This window comes from Lutra lutra, chromosome 1 (genome assembly GCF_902655055.1).
Source record: "Lutra lutra chromosome 1, mLutLut1.2, whole genome shotgun sequence".
In the NCBI taxonomy this organism is placed as follows: Eukaryota; Metazoa; Chordata; class Mammalia; order Carnivora; family Mustelidae; genus Lutra; species Lutra lutra.
Genome location: NC_062278.1, coordinates 138,465,390 through 138,484,304, shown reverse-complemented (window position 1 = coordinate 138,484,304; position 18,915 = coordinate 138,465,390). Strand labels below are relative to the sequence as shown.

General features: G+C 38.7%; 1 protein-coding gene across 1 annotated transcript in view; it reads right to left on the bottom strand.

The window, feature by feature from the left end:
* The window catches only part of KCNH8 (potassium voltage-gated channel subfamily H member 8), a 385,143-nt gene that overhangs the window by 52,517 nt on the left and 313,711 nt on the right, over positions 1–18,915 (bottom strand). The window contains exons 9-11 of the mRNA XM_047737762.1: positions 12,590–12,789; positions 11,470–11,719; positions 5,268–5,482 (exon numbers count right to left, since the gene is read on the bottom strand). Of these exons, the coding sequence (XP_047593718.1) occupies positions 5,268–5,482; positions 11,470–11,719; positions 12,590–12,789 (665 nt within the window). The remainder of the gene's footprint in view (positions 1–5,267; positions 5,483–11,469; positions 11,720–12,589; positions 12,790–18,915) is intronic.

The window sequence follows — 18,915 nt, the reverse complement described above, 5'->3', positions numbered from 1 at the left end:
GAGGGTGGTGAGGGAATAAGAAGAAAGGCAGGAGGACCACTCAGGACACCACTTCTCGCGTGTCATGGTCACATTCTTTCAGCACCCACCACACCTACACACACACGCGCACAGACACACACATGTGCACAACCCCCACAGGCTGGTGATGGCAAGTTGACTCTTCAATTACTATGACAATCTGCGTTCCACTATATTTATTTATATATGTTCTAAGTACTGCATATGATCACTCTGGAACTTTTGCAATAAATTATGGTTATACTTGCATTTGTTTCATTTGAAGGTCACTTGAGAATCTGCAGTGTTCAATTTCTATAACTGCGTTATTTAAGCATGGTGCTTGGTCCATATAGAGAGTAGATGTAGATTGTGGGGAGCTGGGATGTTAAGGTAGTGTGGAAGTTTTAAGCAGCTATGATAGGTCAGCACCTTAAACAACCGTAGTATGATCAAATACGTCCAAGTGGGAAGAAGCCGCTGAATGTGAACGTCCTCGAGGGCTCTCTTGTCTCTGCCCAGGGGTTCTTCCCTGAACTTTGCTGTAGCCTCTTGTGCTATATTGGAGATGGGCATTCAAAGTCCTTCTCCTAGAGGTCACTGACCCTCAAGAAACTGGGGAAACACCCCTTCCTCTACTAAAGAGGTGGAAAATCTGAAGGAGGAGACTTTATTATTTTTTTTAAGCTGATCAGATTACATGACAATGAGAAATTGAGGGAAAATGAGGTAACACTTAAAACTGAATAGGTTTCATCACTGATAACCCCTCAGTAAGAATTTATCTTTCCTTAAAAAAAAAAACAAAAACTATTTTATTCACTTATTTGACAGAGAGAGACACAGCAAGAGAGGGAACACAAGCAAGGGGGGCGGCAGAGGGAGAAGCAGTCTTCCCGCTGAGTAGGATGCCTGATGTGGGACCAGATCCCAGAACCCTGGGATCATGATCTGAGCTGAAGGCAGATGCAGAACAACTGAGCCACCCAGGCACTCCTAGAACTTCTCATTCTTTTTCAACAACCATTGCTGGTTGTTGCTCTATAACCGCAATACCACACTCAGTTAGTGTCTACCATGTGAGAAGCACATCTGTATTTATACGTAGGTGTATCGATATATGATTTTCAGTGTATTAGCATTATTAACTTTTGAAAACAGATATTTTAGATACTCTTCAATCATTTTATTTGTTTTAGCACAAATTCAAAATTCGTATATTAAGGCACTAAATTTCATAACTAACAACAAACAAGTTTGTGCTAAAGGCAATTTTATAGGGTCTACCATGAGAAGTAGTGAAGCAAATTTCTCATAATCTGCATGGACAGAAAGAGCTAAATTAATCCACGCCATTGTTGGAGCTATCCAGGAGCTATAAATAAACAAGGCAAAGATAGAAAACACAGGGTGCCTATGATGCATAATTAGTATGAGATCTAAACCATGCTAGCTAGCCTTTCCATAAACTAGAATATTATATATTTTAGTTAATTTCCTGATGAGAATTGAATGAGTTGTCATTCTAAAGTTACATAATTTATCATAGCTCTAAGAGTTATATCTTACCACAGCTACATACATATTCCTTCTAAATTTTGACTATTTTTTTTAAAAGATTTTATTTATTTGACAGAGATCACAAGTAGGCAGAGAGGCAGGCAGAGAGAGAAGAAGCAGGCTCTCTGCTGAGCAGAGAGCCCGATGCGGGGCTGGATCCCAGGACCCCGACATGACCTGAGCCGAAGGCAGAGTCTTTAACCCACTGAGCCACCGAGGTGCCCCTAATTTTTGACTATTTCTTAAAATGCTTTTCTGATCTTTATTTCAAAATGGGTTGACCATCAGTCTTCTCTTTACCCTGATGTTCTGTGTCACCTAATAATGTGTAAGTTCCAAGGGGTACCAGGTGAATCCAGAGGCAGAATGAGAAAGACAAAAGGCAGCCAAAGAGTGGGGGATAAACTAATACATATCAGAAATAATGGGGAATTGGAGATAAAGAAAGAGCAAGAAAAAGAGAGTGATGAGAGCAGGAAGAAAGGGCTGAACAATGCAGCAGAATGGCCACTTGATTTTTAAGAATAAGGATATATAGTTATCTCACATTTATATTGTTTGCATTTCCATTATGCAAATGTTCCTTCCTCTACAACCCACTGATCACCAAAGGCTTCAACCCACTAAAAGTCCTGTGTGATTAGATATTTTTGTTTGTGTTTACATGGAAATTAAGGAAAGATCCTGGGTATCCCATTGATCTTACAGCAGAGTTGCAAAGCAAGAATTCATAACCATAGGTCACCATCAGAATACAAATGTACCATGAAGTTGTAGTACGCTTATAAAGACCGAAAGACTTTTCCCCCAGGGTATGGAATTATGGAGAAGGGTGGCCTAAATTTATCAAGCCTTTAGGAGGCATACCATCCCAACATCTTGAAGGTATATGTATGTGTATATATATATGCGTGTGTGTTGTGTATAAAAATATATACATATATATATATAAATATAAAGATACAGAGAGATTGAGAGAGAAAAGTTTTGAGTGATAAATGACTAGGAAAAAACAAAACAATAAAGGTTTCAGGGGTAAGTTCCAGTTCCCATTTGCCCTTAAAAACATAGCTGAAAAGAAGCAATACTTTTGGTTCTAGCTGTAATGAAATAGCTTGTATTGAACTAACCCTCGAGTAAAAAATAAAGCTGGACAAAATGCATAAAATAACAGTTTGAAAGCACTGGAGCAGTTAGCTCAGGGAAGATTTGAAGGGCCGTGGTCCCTGAGAGAAGAGGAGCACACCAACACGTGCTCTGCATTTATCCAGGCATCTTCTGGAGAGAACTCACTATTTCGTTGTGAGGGGGAATAGAGCAGAACAGAAAGGAGTCATCTTCCTGGCAAAGGAGACTGAAATGACGTTCAGGTGATACCAAAACCCCTGGGATTTGAAGAGTAGAAGCCCAGGGAGCAGGTAACTGCATCCGTGTGGACTTGGACACATGAGCCAGCTGCTAACATGAGCTCATGCACAGGGTAGTGCTCCAAGCCACTCGGAAGATGAGAGCACCTGGGAGGAGCGGAGATTTCAGCCACAATGAGTGCTGAGGAGATGGAGGGAAGTTCAAGCCCCACCAAACAGGAGAGGCCCTGGTAAACGTCTCAGGCTTTCAGCTGAGATTCCAGAAAGAGCATGTCGTAAGGGTGGAGGCTGTAGCCCCAGATGATGGGCAAAGCTGAACAGAACAGCCTAACAAAACCTAAGAGGAACTCTGGGCATGATGAAATTGGTTGGTTGGAACTCGATCTGTCTGCCAAGAGAAAACCTTACCTGAGTGGAGGAAAATAATAGAATAATTTTCATAAGACACATCTACATTTAAACAAAAGTATGACATCTGCTAAAAGGAAGGAACCAAACGGCCACAACAAAACAAAATAATGCAAGAGAAAGAACAGATAATGAAAATAATCCCACAGGCAATTCAAGTATGGGAGTCTAAAAATCACTCCAATTCATGTTCTGGCAAATAGATAAAAGGGGATAAAAGATTTGATCAGAGATACAGATCCTTATAAAGGAATCAAATAAAAAGAAGACAGGGCTTGAGATCCATATCTTCCACTTTAATAGGCCAAGGCATGTTGGCTCTTTCTCTCTTCCTGGATTTCTTCTTTCCTCTCTGGTTCCTTCCACCCTCTCGCACACTTCCACACTTCAAAAATAGTTGTCCCATTAGGTTGTCTTAGAGAGTACAAAAGACAACTGTAGTTTTAAAAGTCCATGTGTCAAGGGGCACCTGGGTGGCTCAGTCAGTTAAGCATCTGATTCTTGATTTTGATTCAAGTTATGATCTCAGGGTGGTGGGATCGAGCCCTACTGTGTGCTCAATGAGGAGTCTGATTGAGATGCTCCCTCTCCCTCTGCCCCTCCCCCCATGTTCTCTCTGTCTAAAATAAATAAATAAATAAATAAATCCTAAAAAAAATAAGTCCATCTGTTGAATCAGAAGATATGAAAAGTGTCTTCAGCAGAGACAACATAACTAATAGTGTATAAAATGACAGCTATCTGTGTTCAGACTCTGTCCCAGTCACCTATAAGTCTGTGTGACTACGCACAAGTTACTTAGCCATTCTCAATCTGTTTTCTGTTCCATACAGATTGATTGATACTTACCTTACAAAATCATTTTAAGCACTAAATGAGATGTTTATTTAGGCAGAGTGCTTAGCACAAACAGATTCCCAACAAATACTGATACCTCCTTTCCTGTTTGCTATCATCCATAGAGAGCACACATTCAAAACTCGTTAATCTTGAACTTCAGAATGGGATACCATCTATGTATTGACTGTCACTTCATATCCTCAATGAAGATGAAGTGATATGCAACTTATATTCTTTACCTTCCAAAGTGAGGAATATTAATGACTAACAAAATGCCTACATAATATAGGTTTGTCAACACAATAGTTCCTTGAATTCTCAGGGGAAAAAAAAATCGAGTATTGCGAATATCTGGGACAAAACTCAAGGCAGCAATCAAGGCTTTTGTTGTTAGAGAACACTATTCATGCTCTGGCTTGCCTTTCAACAATCATGCCTATTAAATCATTTGTGTCTGTGACACATGTAATGAAGTCATATTCGCGATCAGCTTAATCCCAGGGTGCAGTGTAGCACCTATTTTGTTAGGAAAGCTGTTTGTATAAACTGAAACATGCAGCAAATTTATAATTTCATAAAATGCTCATTATACTTTCAGCGTGACAATCTTTGGCTTGAATCTTTTTATGCATATTTAGTCATTTTAAAATAGACTGTTTGGGGTACTGGTTAAGAAAAAGATTATTTTTAAGCAAACTCCCTAACAAGCAGCAGAATAGTAAATAGTTACAAACACAGCAAACTCTGAGCCATATATTCTATCTGGAAATCCTTAAATTCTGGAGAAAACACACAACTGCAGCTAAATATTATATGTCACTGAAATTGACTCTAGTTATAAGCACATGAAGGTAAACAAGAAAGAAACTGAATTAAGGGAGGTCATCTATAAACAATACTTTTCTAGAATGCTGACAAATTCCACCCTTGACGTCTAGCTAATTATTTGGTTGTTCAACTAGTGGCTGAATAATCATACCTTATCCATTCAGAGACTTTCACAAGGGAAGTCATGACATGGGCTTTTATTGTTATAAATGATCTCCAGGCCCCATGGTTTAGATCTCAGCATTAATTAGCAGTAAGACTTACATCACTCTCATGACCTTCTCGAAGGTTGTATGTGAGATCATGCTGAATGTCTTCCATGAATTTGTGAGCATATTCTGGGTAAAGGTCTAGCACTTCAAAGAGTCCTTTGAGGATGATACACTGAAGATCACAGTAGGTTAAAGCCTTCACATCTGCATTGGTCTTGATCACTTGGTCCTTAATTGATAGGTTTGCTCCAATTAAGTCCCCTTTCCCTTGAAACAGTGAAAAAAAGAGACATGTCACTTCCAAAGAAAAGCAAGATGGGACTGGAAACTTCATTTCACTTACAGGCTTCCCTTCTCTGAGATGACACTGCAAAAGAAAAAGACACCTTCATCTCCGCAGCCCTGAGATATGGGGCCTGGTATTTCTTTGTTTGGTGGGGGAGCTTTCTGTACACAGTAGAATGTTTACCACCATCTCATATTGCCAACCCCCAGCAGTGACAACCGAAAATATCTTCTGACGTTGTCAAATGTCCCCTGGCAGGCACAACTGCTCCTGGTTGAGAACGGTGGTCTGCGGGATAAGAACTAGGAGAGCAGAGTTGGGAACGGTCGGTGATAGATGGGCTCCAGACAGTTCCTCATGGCATTCGATAAAACTTCAGACAAAGCAGTTGACGTTTTTGTCACAGTTGCCTCAACTATTCAGGAGAAATAATAATGGCTCTGGGGGGGGGGGGGCGCTGTAGAAGACCATGAAAATGTGTATTAGTGATTTTGATTCTAACACAATAATGGCTTCATCATCAGCTTGCTAGTACTCAGGTTCTTTTATTTACCTCCGAACACCTCTACAAGAGAGAGGGTGAGGAGGGAGGAGGTGCCCTCCCTCCCTAGCCTCAGAACAGGGTGGGGCACAGAGAGGTAGGGGACGTCGAGGATGGTGAAACCTACCAAATGAAAATGTGAAACACAACCATATTTCTAACACTCTGTGACAGCATAAAAGGCCAATTTTCCCATCAAAAACGAAAGCAAACAAAAACTATGAGATCTTGGCTTGCGCCACTGCAGGGAGAGACACCCACTACCACTTTGTCACCTGCTCCCGCACCTCACCCAGCACCCCTGCTATTTGCCCTAAAATGCCTCTGCCTCTCAGTCTGAGGCTGGATTCCTCCTCCTGGGAACTAGTTTGCTTCCTTGAGTTTGCTGATTAGATCGTATTGGACAATGTATTTGAATCTTTAAAGTCTTTGGGTTCATTTGAATCCATTTAGCCTAGCAGGAAGGTGAGCATCAATGTAAGAGCTAACAAAAAGCTGATTGCAGCTTCAGATATTTTGGTTTATTTCATTTTTTTGAAAGATTTTATTTATTTATTTGACAGAGAAAGATCACAAGTAGGCATAGAGGCAGGAAGAGAGAGAGGGGGGAAGCAGGCTCCCTGCTGAGCAGAGGCCGATGCGGGGCTCGGGGCTGATCCCAGGACCCTGAGATCATGACCTGAGCTGAAGGCAGAGGCTTTAACCCACTGAGCCACCCAGATGCCCCTCGAATTTATTTTAGACACAGCCATTAATTCACTCGGCATCCGTGTGAGATACGTGAAAGAAAATCCTTTCCATCCTCAGACAAACCTAGGTTTGCCGTGGAAGTATTATGACCTACGTTCACAGAGGACACTGGCATGAGATTCATGGCTACGACTTGGGAGTTTCTTGGCTTTGTCCTCCTGCCTGGGCTTGAAATTTTATTATTATTTTCTTAATGGCTGCTTTGCTCCATCTCAACAGGGAATCAACAACCAACCATGGACCCAACAGAGAAACCACCAAGGAAAGAATATCTTAGGAACCGTATCAAACAAATTGTCCTGTCCCCCATTCAGTTCACTTTTTAACTTACAGATTTTTATTTTTTATTGTGCCCAGCATTTCTGGAAGGAAAGCCTCTGAATTGTAGCAGACTTCAATAAAATTCCGTATTATTGAATTTCACAGGAAAAGGAAACATGCCAAATTAACCATGAATACTTGAAATATTCATAAATATGTAACAGATAAAAATGGGGCATTTTAAAATTATTGAATTACATCTGAGTATTATCTCTGAAATAACATTAAATTCAAACCTTGAAGATGAGCCTATTTGGCCAAAGGAAAAAGGGACTAAAATCTGCACTTACAGACGGTCAGGGACTGTACAACCACGTGGTGCTAAAGGATTCAAGTTGGATCTATTGTTGTCCACCCATACTGCTAAACTTGGCAATTTTGTTTCTTATACATTTTGTTAGAAATCTAAATTGGTGCTCAAAAACTCAGCCAGGTACCGATGTAAGATGTAAATATACCCAGGATGCTTTGAATATAGCCAGTTTTGAAATTTGTATATCTAAGGAGAGTTTATCACGATGTGGTGTCTTGCTACAAAATGCATTTATATTTTCTGTTAAGCAACTGGTGTTCGAAATGACTGTAGGGTCTACATACTTCCATACCTCGGGTGGCCACAGCATGGCTATTTAAGTCACAGTGACCCCAGCTATAAAAACAACACCAACATCTTGCCAACCTTGGCACTCTAGAAAGAATCTGCTTATTCATTCATTTAGCAAGTATTTATGAAGCATTGACATGCGAACTGGAACTCGTGTTGAGCCCCAGCATGTGTGCACTGGTAAAGAATAACATGGTCCCTACCCTCCCTGATTTTCCGGTCTTGTGCATTTCTCACAACCTAGATTTAGGACTTTGATCAAAGTTTCTTATTTACTCTAGGTCTCAGTATCCTTATTTCTAAAAGAAGAGAAAGACTTCTATGGTCTCTTACTATCCCCATTTTTCAGAATTCTTTTACTGGTATTTGCTAACAAGTTACTCTTCCACGGGGCGGGGGAAGGGATTGGAGAAGGGGGAACTGATGGTGGATTGGCAAACCATCCAACTTTGAGCAATAACAGGTTTAATTATAATTAGATAGACTAATACCATCGTGAAGAGCACATTTATCAGTGCTTTGTCATTTTCTTTTAAACAACAATGAAGAAACTGGTAGAAAAACACAATTACCAGGACATGAAATAAAAGTGTACAAGGCAAACGAATCCCCAGGCATCAGATTAAGAAATGTCTTCACGTATTGACTGGACAACTGAATTGCTCGAATAAGTTATGGCTTGAGAGCTGTTTGGTGATTCTTGTTCCTACAACATTATATATTTATTCACTTTGTTGGCATAGTGAATATGTATTAAATATCTACTGATCCAATGTGAAGCCACGTGCTCAAGTTTACCAAAGGCTGTATTGATTTTAATTGACCCTATAAAACAATATTACCATGGGGAAAGTAAAATAGTCAATCTCCATTGAAATAAAGTTAATCACAGAGATAAAATATGAATAATTTGTTATCCTTGTTTGGTTTTAGTCGCAATACCACATACGAGTATTTAGAATGGTCATGTGGCAATATGCATTTAAATCACTTTTGATGTTCGACATAGTAGAAATGAAGATGTGAAAATGTTAATCATGAAAATCATAATTTGTGGTGGAAATTGGGACCAAGAGCAAAAGGCAATGGATGAAATCTTTCAGCTGTGAGTAGAATTTTCTTAAATAAAAAATCCAGCTGAATTATGTATTACAAACAATGTTAATTACCTAGAAGCCATTGAATTTGTACCTATTATGTTCTAATGTTATGGACGATACCTTCATATTTCATTACTAGAATTGTTGCTAGTTACCAAATGTAAAAATAACACCAAGATTATGGAAAAAAGAAACAGATTACAGATTAAATATATATATTTAAACATAGTATGTTATTTTTGCTTAGAAGCATATCAAACGACATAGTTTTGGAAAGATAACTATATGCCCTCTTAAAACCAAGCTATGTCAATAGGCAGACTATAAAACTGACATGGTCCTAAGGAAACCCATGGAAAAGTATTTCATGATTAAAGATGAGTTTTTGAAGCAAATTTAGAAATAACTGTCAATTTTAATTTAGAATCACAAAATAACAGAATGGCCGTTAACTTTGCAAAGTTGATAAGTGAGCAGGAATGTTAAATTCTCCTTTTAAAAACACACACAGAGAGCCTCGTTCTGACATTGATAATGAACAGGCCAAACTGAAAATAAACTGTCAGTTGCTACTCCGTACTTTTTAAAAAAATGTTTTTTTAAATTTAAATTCAATTTAGTTAACATTTAGTATATTACTAGTTTCAGGGGTAGAATTTAGTGATTCATCAGTTGCATGTAACACCGAGTGCTCATCACATCAAGTGCCCTCCTTAACGCCCATCACCCAGTTGCCCTAGCCCTTTACCCTCCACCTCCCCATCCAACCTTTCTGTTAAGGAGAAAAACACAAGAGGCTGAGTCAAGAAATGAGCCAAAGCTTTAAAAGACAAGCCCGGGGCGCCTGGGTGGCTCAGTGTGTTAGGTGTCTGCCTTTGGCTCAGGTCATGACCCCGGTCCTGGGATCAAGCCGGAGTCAAGCTCTCTGCTCAGCAGGGAGCCTGCTTCTCCTTCTCCCTCTGCCTCTCCCCTGCTTGTGCTCTCCTTCTCTCTCAAATAAATAAATAAAATCTTTAAAAAAATGAATAAAAATAAAAGATAAGCCCTACATTCCCCCCAGTTTTATAGTCTGCCTGTTGACATAGCAAACTGAGTGAATATGAAGCAATGAAAAGCCCATGGGTATTTCACTATTTACTAACCTCCACCACTTCACCTTTAATCAGGGATCAGCACACCAACCTAACCCCACCGGGGAACGGTATTTAAATTGGATAATGGACATAAAACACCTGGCTCATATTAGTAAAATACATTTTAGTTCTCTTCCCTTTTCCCAAAGTATAATCTGTCTTGAAGCTTATGAAGTAGAATCAGTGATAGAAGGTTTATAATGATTATATAGAGTAACAGCCATCACTTAGAGGTGGAAAGAGCACTGGAGACAGAGTCAAAAGACCTAGGTTAGCTTTGACTTTGGAAAAATAGAGAAAATACCACTCTTGTCTGTCTCTTTGTATTAGAAAGGCTTAAATAAGACTCCATATGTAAACATGTTTTATAAATGGTTAAGTTATCTATAAATCTTAGTACTTAAATGACATTAAAAATAAATTAGCCTCTTTGAATTAACACAAATCCTAAACATTGATGTACTCCATTGGTTTTCAAAATGTATTTATTGTTTAGGCCACAACCTGACACATTCTTAGGCCTTCAATAAATATTAGTTGAATAAACAAACAAGGGAGAGTGATTTTAAAAGAAGTACATGTAAAAATGTGAGTAGGAATTTTTCTACATTAACACTACATGCCATTTTTGTCAGCTGACCTTATATTTCAATGGAAACCAATTATGTCTTTTTTTTTAAGATTTTATTTATTTATTTGACAGACAGAGATCACAAGTAGGTAGAGAGGCAGGCAGAGAGAGAGAGAGGAGGAAGCAGGCTCCCCACTGAGCAGAGAGCCCGACATGGGGCTCGATCCCAGGAACCTGGGATCATGACCTGAGCCGAAGGCAGAGGCTTTAACCCACTGAGCCACCCAGGCGCCCCGGAAACCAATTATGTCTTAATAGATGGGAGTCAACTTTGTGGTACAAAATTTTCACAGACCATTCTGTGGAATTTCTTTGAGGAAGGAAAAAAAAAGCTTGTGATCATCTTGACAATATGGGATCAGTGACTGTCATGAGAGCTTATTCTTAATGCGTAATCATTTTTGCACTATCTCTAGTCCAGATGAAATAATTTTTATGTTCTTCTCTGAATTTGTTCTCCACAAAAATATGGAACACCCTCTTAAAATTGACCAGCTATTTCACCAAAAGGCAGCAGATATCATGACCAATAATTTGGCTTGAGGAATCAGAAAGAACTGTGTTAATTGTCTTATTATGTTATTTGGGACAAATTAAGTTAACTAAAATACTATTTATTTATTTCTAAAATAGGGTTAAGATCCATACTGCTGGATTTTTAACAAGAATGAAATGATATATTAGATGTAACAGCACAGTGTAAACTCAGTATGTGGCATAATAATTAATAATAAACAGTTGGCAAATTAAATCCACTTAAAGAATAATCCTGATCCCATATATTCATCCAGAATTTTCTTACAGGAGCGTATCTCCCCCTCCCCCATTTTCTCTTCTTAACTTATGCTCTAGGTTAACATTTCATGAACCTTTTCAACTCAGACCTACCAAGAATAGCCAGCACCATGCTGTCTTTAAGAACTTCCATGGAGCCTGAGCATACAAAGTAGATGGCCTGCAAAGCATCTCCTTGACGCAGCAGATACTCCCCCGGAGCACAGAAAGAGGTTTTGATGTGCAGAGACAGAGACCTGAGGCAGCCCCGGCTGGCACACTCAAAGAGGGACAACTGCAAGATTTCCTTGTTCAAGTGCATAGTGATGTCAGAACGCAGCTCGTCCGGAAAGTCTTTCAAAAGCTGTCAAGATGAAAGGAGAAATCAAGCTGGGGTAAGTCCGGTCTGATTGATTTGCTCTGTAAGAAAAGAGGGGTGTTCTTCCCACTGTTTGACCAACCAGAGTACAGAAAGGGAAGTATATGTCTATTCAACCCTGGGGTGATTATTCAGTGACTGTGACCCCGGTTAGGTGCTACTGAAAAAATCAGCTAATAATAAGTCTGGAGAACTAGGATAAATTAATAGAAGACTCTAGAAGGAAAATATATGGCTTCTTGTGCCTTGCTTCTCACAAAGACTCTCTCTCAGGACAGAAGATATGGAATTTGGATGCCTTGGTGTTTCCTCTGGCATCATGATCGTGTCAAGAGAGGAGAAACCAAATAATTGCTCAGAAGTGTGGATGACAGTGTGATTGGGGTTGTAGCAGGTTACTTTATTCATAGGATACTTTTCTTACAGTAGTGGTCTGGGGTATTCATGGAAGTAAGTCCACAGATAACATATGTGCCGGAAGACGTATGCTTTCTCACTTTGTTCGTTTTAAAGGCACCCAGTAACTTGGTTAATCTAATAATCCAACTTGACACAATTCAGTGATTCCAAGAATTGATTGGTTCCTCTAAAGAGGGTCAATGAGAATGAAAGACCACCCAACCGACCGAAGTATAAATCAGTGTAAAACATTGGTCCATTCAAAGTGGCAACATGAAAACTTAAGCTGAAGCAGATGAAAGAAGATGGACTGAGTTTCATGAGGGACTAAAAATTGGAGATAAAGAAGTTGGTGGGTGTGTACTTCTCTTCTGAGACCTGCATTAGAGCACCTTGCTTTTACCTAAGAATATGTGCTTTCTGCCTGAAAACTTCGACATGAGAAACGAACATTACCTCATTTGAATCTATTCCATTGTTGACTGACCAGGTTGTTTGGAAATATTCGAGCATCCTCTGCTTGAGCTGCTGGGGCAGGTGATGGACCCGTATGAAGTCCTTCAGATCCTTAGTTCTAGTGTGATAGAGGGACCATCTGGAATACATCCTCTGTATGATCGCCGTCACGTTTCCAAACACCAGGGCATGCATCAAAGCTAGAGAGGACAACACAGCATACATGGGAGAGAACTAGGATGGAGGGGTTCACCCCTTAAGTCTAGATTTACAGTTCATGTATCCTGAATTCAGCGGAGGATGCTTATGTGGCCATGTTGGTACGGCTGTTTTGGTACAGCTACTCTGTCAGAGGGCATCCCGATGCAGTCATTTGAATCCAAATGGTTTGATCGGAGTAAAAACACCTTTTAAGAATACTCAGTAATAGACAAAAGAGGCCCCTCTGACTCACACTCATTCTGTTAGCAGCTTTTCTGGCTATGATAAACTTTTATTTTGTACTTTTTGCATCTAAATTATTTTAAAGTTAAGTATAGTTTAATGGCCATGAAAAATTATTTTAATATAATCTCATAAAATAAGCTATAAAGTTATAGTTCAATGGTTATCATAATAACAAATACATTTTAAAAACAAGTCTATTAGCGGGGTGTCTGGGTGGCTCAGTCAATTATGTGCCTGACTCTTGATTTCAGCTCAGGTCATGACCTCACGGTCAGGACAGCCCTAATGGGCTCTGCCCTCAGCACAGAGTCTGCTTGTCCCTCTCCCTCCCCTCTTCCACGCACCCCCCACTTGTGCATGCATGCATTCAAAAATAAATAAATAAAATCTTAATAAGTCTATTATAACCAGTTAAACTTTATTAGTCTTTCTGCTAAGTCATCACTTAAAATGAGTTTTCAGATATTAAATATAACACATTTTGATCAATAAAGGTATGGAGAAAATTGCTAGAAATGTAATTGAGGATTTTCTGAGCAAGTGGAAGCTGAGATTCCTATGGCTCCCATCAACAGCCTCGCTTCAGCTCTGTGTTACTTACATTTTAAGGGAGCTACCAGAAAATCTGAGGCCATTAAAGAAACAAATGCATTCGTAGAGAAAAACAGGCATTCTACTTACAGTCATCGTTGCCATTCGGAGAGGAGCCAGGTGGTGTGTGTGTGTGTGTGTGTGTGTGTATGTGTGTATATATATATATATATACACACATATATATGACATATATATGTATATATACATATGTATATGTATATGACATATATATGTGTATATATATATATGACTCCTGTCTCGGTGAGATTTCTCAGAGAGTATTTAATCCCCACTTTCTCACTGAGACTTCCCCTTTCTCAGAACACCACCAGATTATAATTAGATAGAAGACTTTGTTCACAAGAACTCAAGAATTGATGGGGTTTGGAGATGGGTCTTCTACGGGGGAAAAAAGTGATTTCTAGGAATTTCCCACTGTAAGGAGTGGTCAACTATTTTAAAGTCAGAAAAGGTAGGACAAGAATTTGCACTAGTCGTTAGTCAAGCAGAATCAGAATGGCCTCTGCAGACAGCAGCAGAGAGTCCGAGAAGGCCTTGGACCCACCTGGGGCTGTGGCACTGGGAGAGTTGAGAGCTAGGTGTAGTTATATTTACGGGCAGATAGCTCTCAGTGATACTCAGATTTCAGCCCTGACCCCCATCCTGGACAGGATTGACAATGAGGTAAGCTCAGGGGTTCAGTGAAATCATCTGTTTTAACAGCTTTTGGTTTAAAAAAAAAAAAAGACTAAAAATTTAGTAGTTTCTCTATTAGGATCCATCAAACTGTCCCTGTACCAAAATCTCAAAGTCCAAGGAGATCTGTTAAAGTTTCTTAGCATCAAAATGGATACATTACTGCAAATGTGTCAATATATCACTGCATCTATCTTCCTGAATCTCCGTCCTATTTCAAGGTAGCCCCAAATTCTTTCTTTCCTCTACATTTGCCAGAAATTAGCGACCACTGGCATGCTATCTGCAATCAAATCTAACACTGGAATGAAAATTCTTTCTGGTTCTATATCATCATTTCTCTATGGAAGATACGGTCACCACGCCTATAAAGATGGTAACCATAAGGAGGCCCTCAGCATTTTGGGAGTTACTAGAATGAGGTTAAACTTAGGGTGATATATAGGAGGAATATAATGTTGCAGAGAGAATATGGACTTCAGAATGAGACACATCCGGATTTGAAACCTGATTTTGGCACTTCCTAATTGTGAATTTGGGAAGATGTATAATTCTCATGGGTGCAGTTCCCTAATGAATAAATGGACATAGTAGTACCTTACTCACAGGGCATTTTTGAGATCTAAGGAGTTAATATACATATATATATATATTTTTTTTAAAGTGTCCAATATTTTGTGTGAAATTCAGTGGGCACTCAATTTATGTTCATTTTTCCCGTGAGAGTGGAAAGCGTAATCACAAATTTTCAATGTAAACCACAAATTTACACTCGATGGCGTAAAATATGGGGAAAGGACTCAGTTGATTTTCCAGTAACCTCTTAATTGTTTAAGAGTGGTTGTTAGTGGAAATAACTTCTCGATGAAAGAAATTCAAGAAATATTTAATGCTGTATGCCTGCTCCATACAAACATAAGTATATATATTCTCCTTAAATTTTCAAAAATCAATGTCTCCCAACAGGTGAAAACTATTCCAAGAAAACTGTATATTGCCTAATAACTTAGTGTTGAGTGGCTCTTGGTAAATTCTAAATAGAGGTCCATTCTTCTGTATGTTTGTTAAAGCACAGTAGTTCTGATGTCAAGTACTTTGTTTGGAAGAAGAGACCTCTATTTAAGGTAAACACTCAGCAAAGAAAGGAAACAATTCCACTCCAAATCAAAGAAATTAAACATCAGTTTCAGGCTCCGTTAATATACTTATGGGCTCAATGTTTGGAAGCCCTACCATCTGTAAAAGTATAAAATAGTCTTTCATGGAGACTAAACTGAGGACTGAGAACAATTTTATTTCATTTATTTTAACACTGCTTTCCTTAATTATGTGTATGATCTTAACTTTGCTTTACTTAATTATAATGTGTGTAAAGCACTTAAAGTAAGAGAAGTAATATGTTCAGATCATTTAGCATCCTAATTGTACATTATCAATAAAATGAATTACTGGATTAATTGTAGCATTCTCAGTGTTGTTGGAAAGTCCTCGTCTGCATCCAAGTCACCATAATTTCACAGTCTCATTTCAGCAGAGGCAAATACTTCTCATATAAGTAGTTAAAAAATAAAACCCCCAACTCCCATACTTTTTCAGTTTCCATAGTTATTCTGCCTCTCTGTCCCGGTTATCACTTTCACACGGGCAAAGAGTGAATAGAACTGTCAGGCCAAATCATCCCATCTACTATGGCAGTGTGACTCCAGAACTGCAATATCCAGGTCACTTTGGAAGTCATCATTCACTTTTCCTTTTACTCCTAGCAAATCTGATGTATATAATTCTTAAAGTAGCATGCTAGGGCTGCTGCTGAGTGTGTGGGAGGCTCTTCTGCTTTGTGTAGTAATTTTGTATCAAATATACTTTGTAAAATCTCTTCTTAACATTAGGTCTTGGGAGTAACCTCCATAATTGGGGTCTCAGAAGAAAGTCAACAGACTTTAAATGAAAGTGCACTCTTAGAGCTTTGCCTGGCTTTCTTTTTCTTTGTCTCCTTTTTCTTCCTCTTTGTCTTCTCCTTTCCTTTCCCATTTCTCTTCCCTCCCCCGCTCTTCCTGTCCCTCTCCCCGCTTTCCCCCTCTCCACTTCTCTCTCTGTATTGCGGGCCACACTGCTCTCTGAGGTATAACATCCTTGCTGAGTTCTTCCACCAACCATTTTGCAGGGCCTTCATGACTGTTGGCCCCTGATATAAAAGGAGACCAGAGCTCAGGCTTTGGGTAATCTTAGCTGCCTTCCTCCTCTTTCCCACCTACTTACTGACCTGGAATTTTCCACGCCTGCTAGAGTACACTGGGTTGTGGATAGCAGATGGCAGAGAAAACAGAATGAGAACAATTTCCTAAATGACAAATTCAAATGGCAGTGTATACATCTTTAAAAAGCCTGAATTTGTGAACACCAGAGCCCATATGGGTCCAATAAAATTATGTCAGGAGAATATATTTAGGATGAGAGGACCCAAGGAAAGCCTTAACTGTTAGGAATTTCACTTTACCTTTTTTGGGACAAGAATGCCTCATTTAAACGGGACATGTCCTCAGGGATGAGTCACCTTCACTAGGAAGTTTTATCTAACCTCTTAGCCTGAGCCAACAGACCCATCAACGGGGGCTGACTTGTTAGGTGACTATGAGTTAGCTATTATTAAATATGATAGAAGAGCTTTTAAAGAAATGGGAAAATGTTCTAATACATTTTTGTTTCATGGCAAAAATGATATGCAGAGTTAATATAAATATTGTCAAAAAGAGTGTTATAGATGTATAAAAAGACTGAAAAGACTATCTTTTGGTAATGGGATTTTATGTAATTCTAATTTTTGTGTGGATTTTTCAGTCTTTTCTACATGTGCATTATAATAGGAAAAATTAAAATGGAAAAAGAAAGAACATCATCTGCCCAAGTTCCTATTTCCATTACTAAACTGTGAACTCCTCGAAGGAAAATATCATGTCTTAGTCATTTTTGTTTCCCCAGCATCTAGCACAGTGCCTGGCATAATTTAAGTGTGCCATAAATATTTATGGAACTGAAGTGAACCTCTGGTCATTCGATACTTTCTTTAAAAACTTTTTTTAATCCTAAGCAATTAGCTTAGAAAATGTAATATGAATAGTTCAGCCCCAAATCCATCCCTTCACCCCCACCCCATGCCCTAAAGACAATCTTTTAAAATCATTTATTTCAGATCTTGTGAATGATCACCAATATTTTAAACAACATAACTTTACTTCTATTGCTTGACTCATCATATTAAGACAAGCCTTACAAACAACCTGACATGAAAGGCAAGAACTCAGCTGTCAGCTACCCTCCCATCATCCTACATGTGGTAGTTACTATTTTTAGCTATCCAGTATAATTTTACAAGGCAAAATTAAGATCAATAAAACATCAAGAAAATTACGCAAATACTAAATATACAGCTCATTTGGGATTTTTTAAAGTGAATCACCCTCCCAATGAATAAACAGGACAGTACTAGCACCCTAGGCCTCCCTATGTCCCCTTCACAGACACTAACCAGCCCCATTACCAAAGTTAACAGCAGTTGTGAGTTATATTGCAATCCATAAGTTTTGCCTACTTTTAAACTTTCTCTAAACAAAGTCATACAATATGTACTTTTTGGTGTCTGGCTTCTCTGCTTAGCATTGTTAGTAAGATTCGTCCGTGTGGTTGAGTGATGTGATAGTTCATTCATTCTCATGACTGTATAAGTACTCTATTGAGTAATGACTTCACAATGTACTTATTTATTCTCCTACTAATGGGCATTTCCAGTTTGAGATTCTTACAATTATGCTGGTACAAGCATTTATCTGTCTCTGTCTCTCTCTCGGTATATATATGAGTACTCCATTGGATAAATACTCAGAAGTAGAAGCGTTGAGTGGCAGAGTACCAGTATGTTCTGCTTTGGTAGATATCAACAAAACTCTTGTACCACATGCATCCCATCGATTGTATAGGAGAAGTCAAGATGTTTCATATCCTCTCAGACGCTGGGGTTGTCATTGTTTTTAAGAGTAGCATTCCAGTGAATATAAATGCTATCTAATTTTGACCTGAATTTACATGTCCTTGATGAATGATGTTGAGCACCTTTTTATATTTGTATTGTCTCTATGCCTGGAAATCTGTTTGTGAAGTACTTTTTAAGGTTTCTATGCATTTTTGGATTGTCTGCTCTTATTGATTTGTAGACAGTCTTTATATATAATAGGTAAGAGTCTTTCGTCAGGTAAATATTTGCAAATACTGTCTCCTACCCTCTGGCTCTCTTTATGCTCTTTAAATAATGTTTTTTTATAAATACAAATTCTGTAGTTCAACTTATCCATTTGTGGTTAGGGCTCCAGGAGGAATTAATCTTAATGTACAGTTTTAGAAGTTGTCAAGGTTGTTTTTCAACACCCGGATATAGATTTGACCCAGCAACATTTATTGAAAGAATCATCATTCCCCTTTCACACCGCATGTCACCTATGTCATAATAAAGTGACCATATGTGCATGGGCCTATTTCTGAACTCTTCTATTCCAGATGTCTTATTTGTCTGTTCCTGAGCTAACATGTGCTTCCTT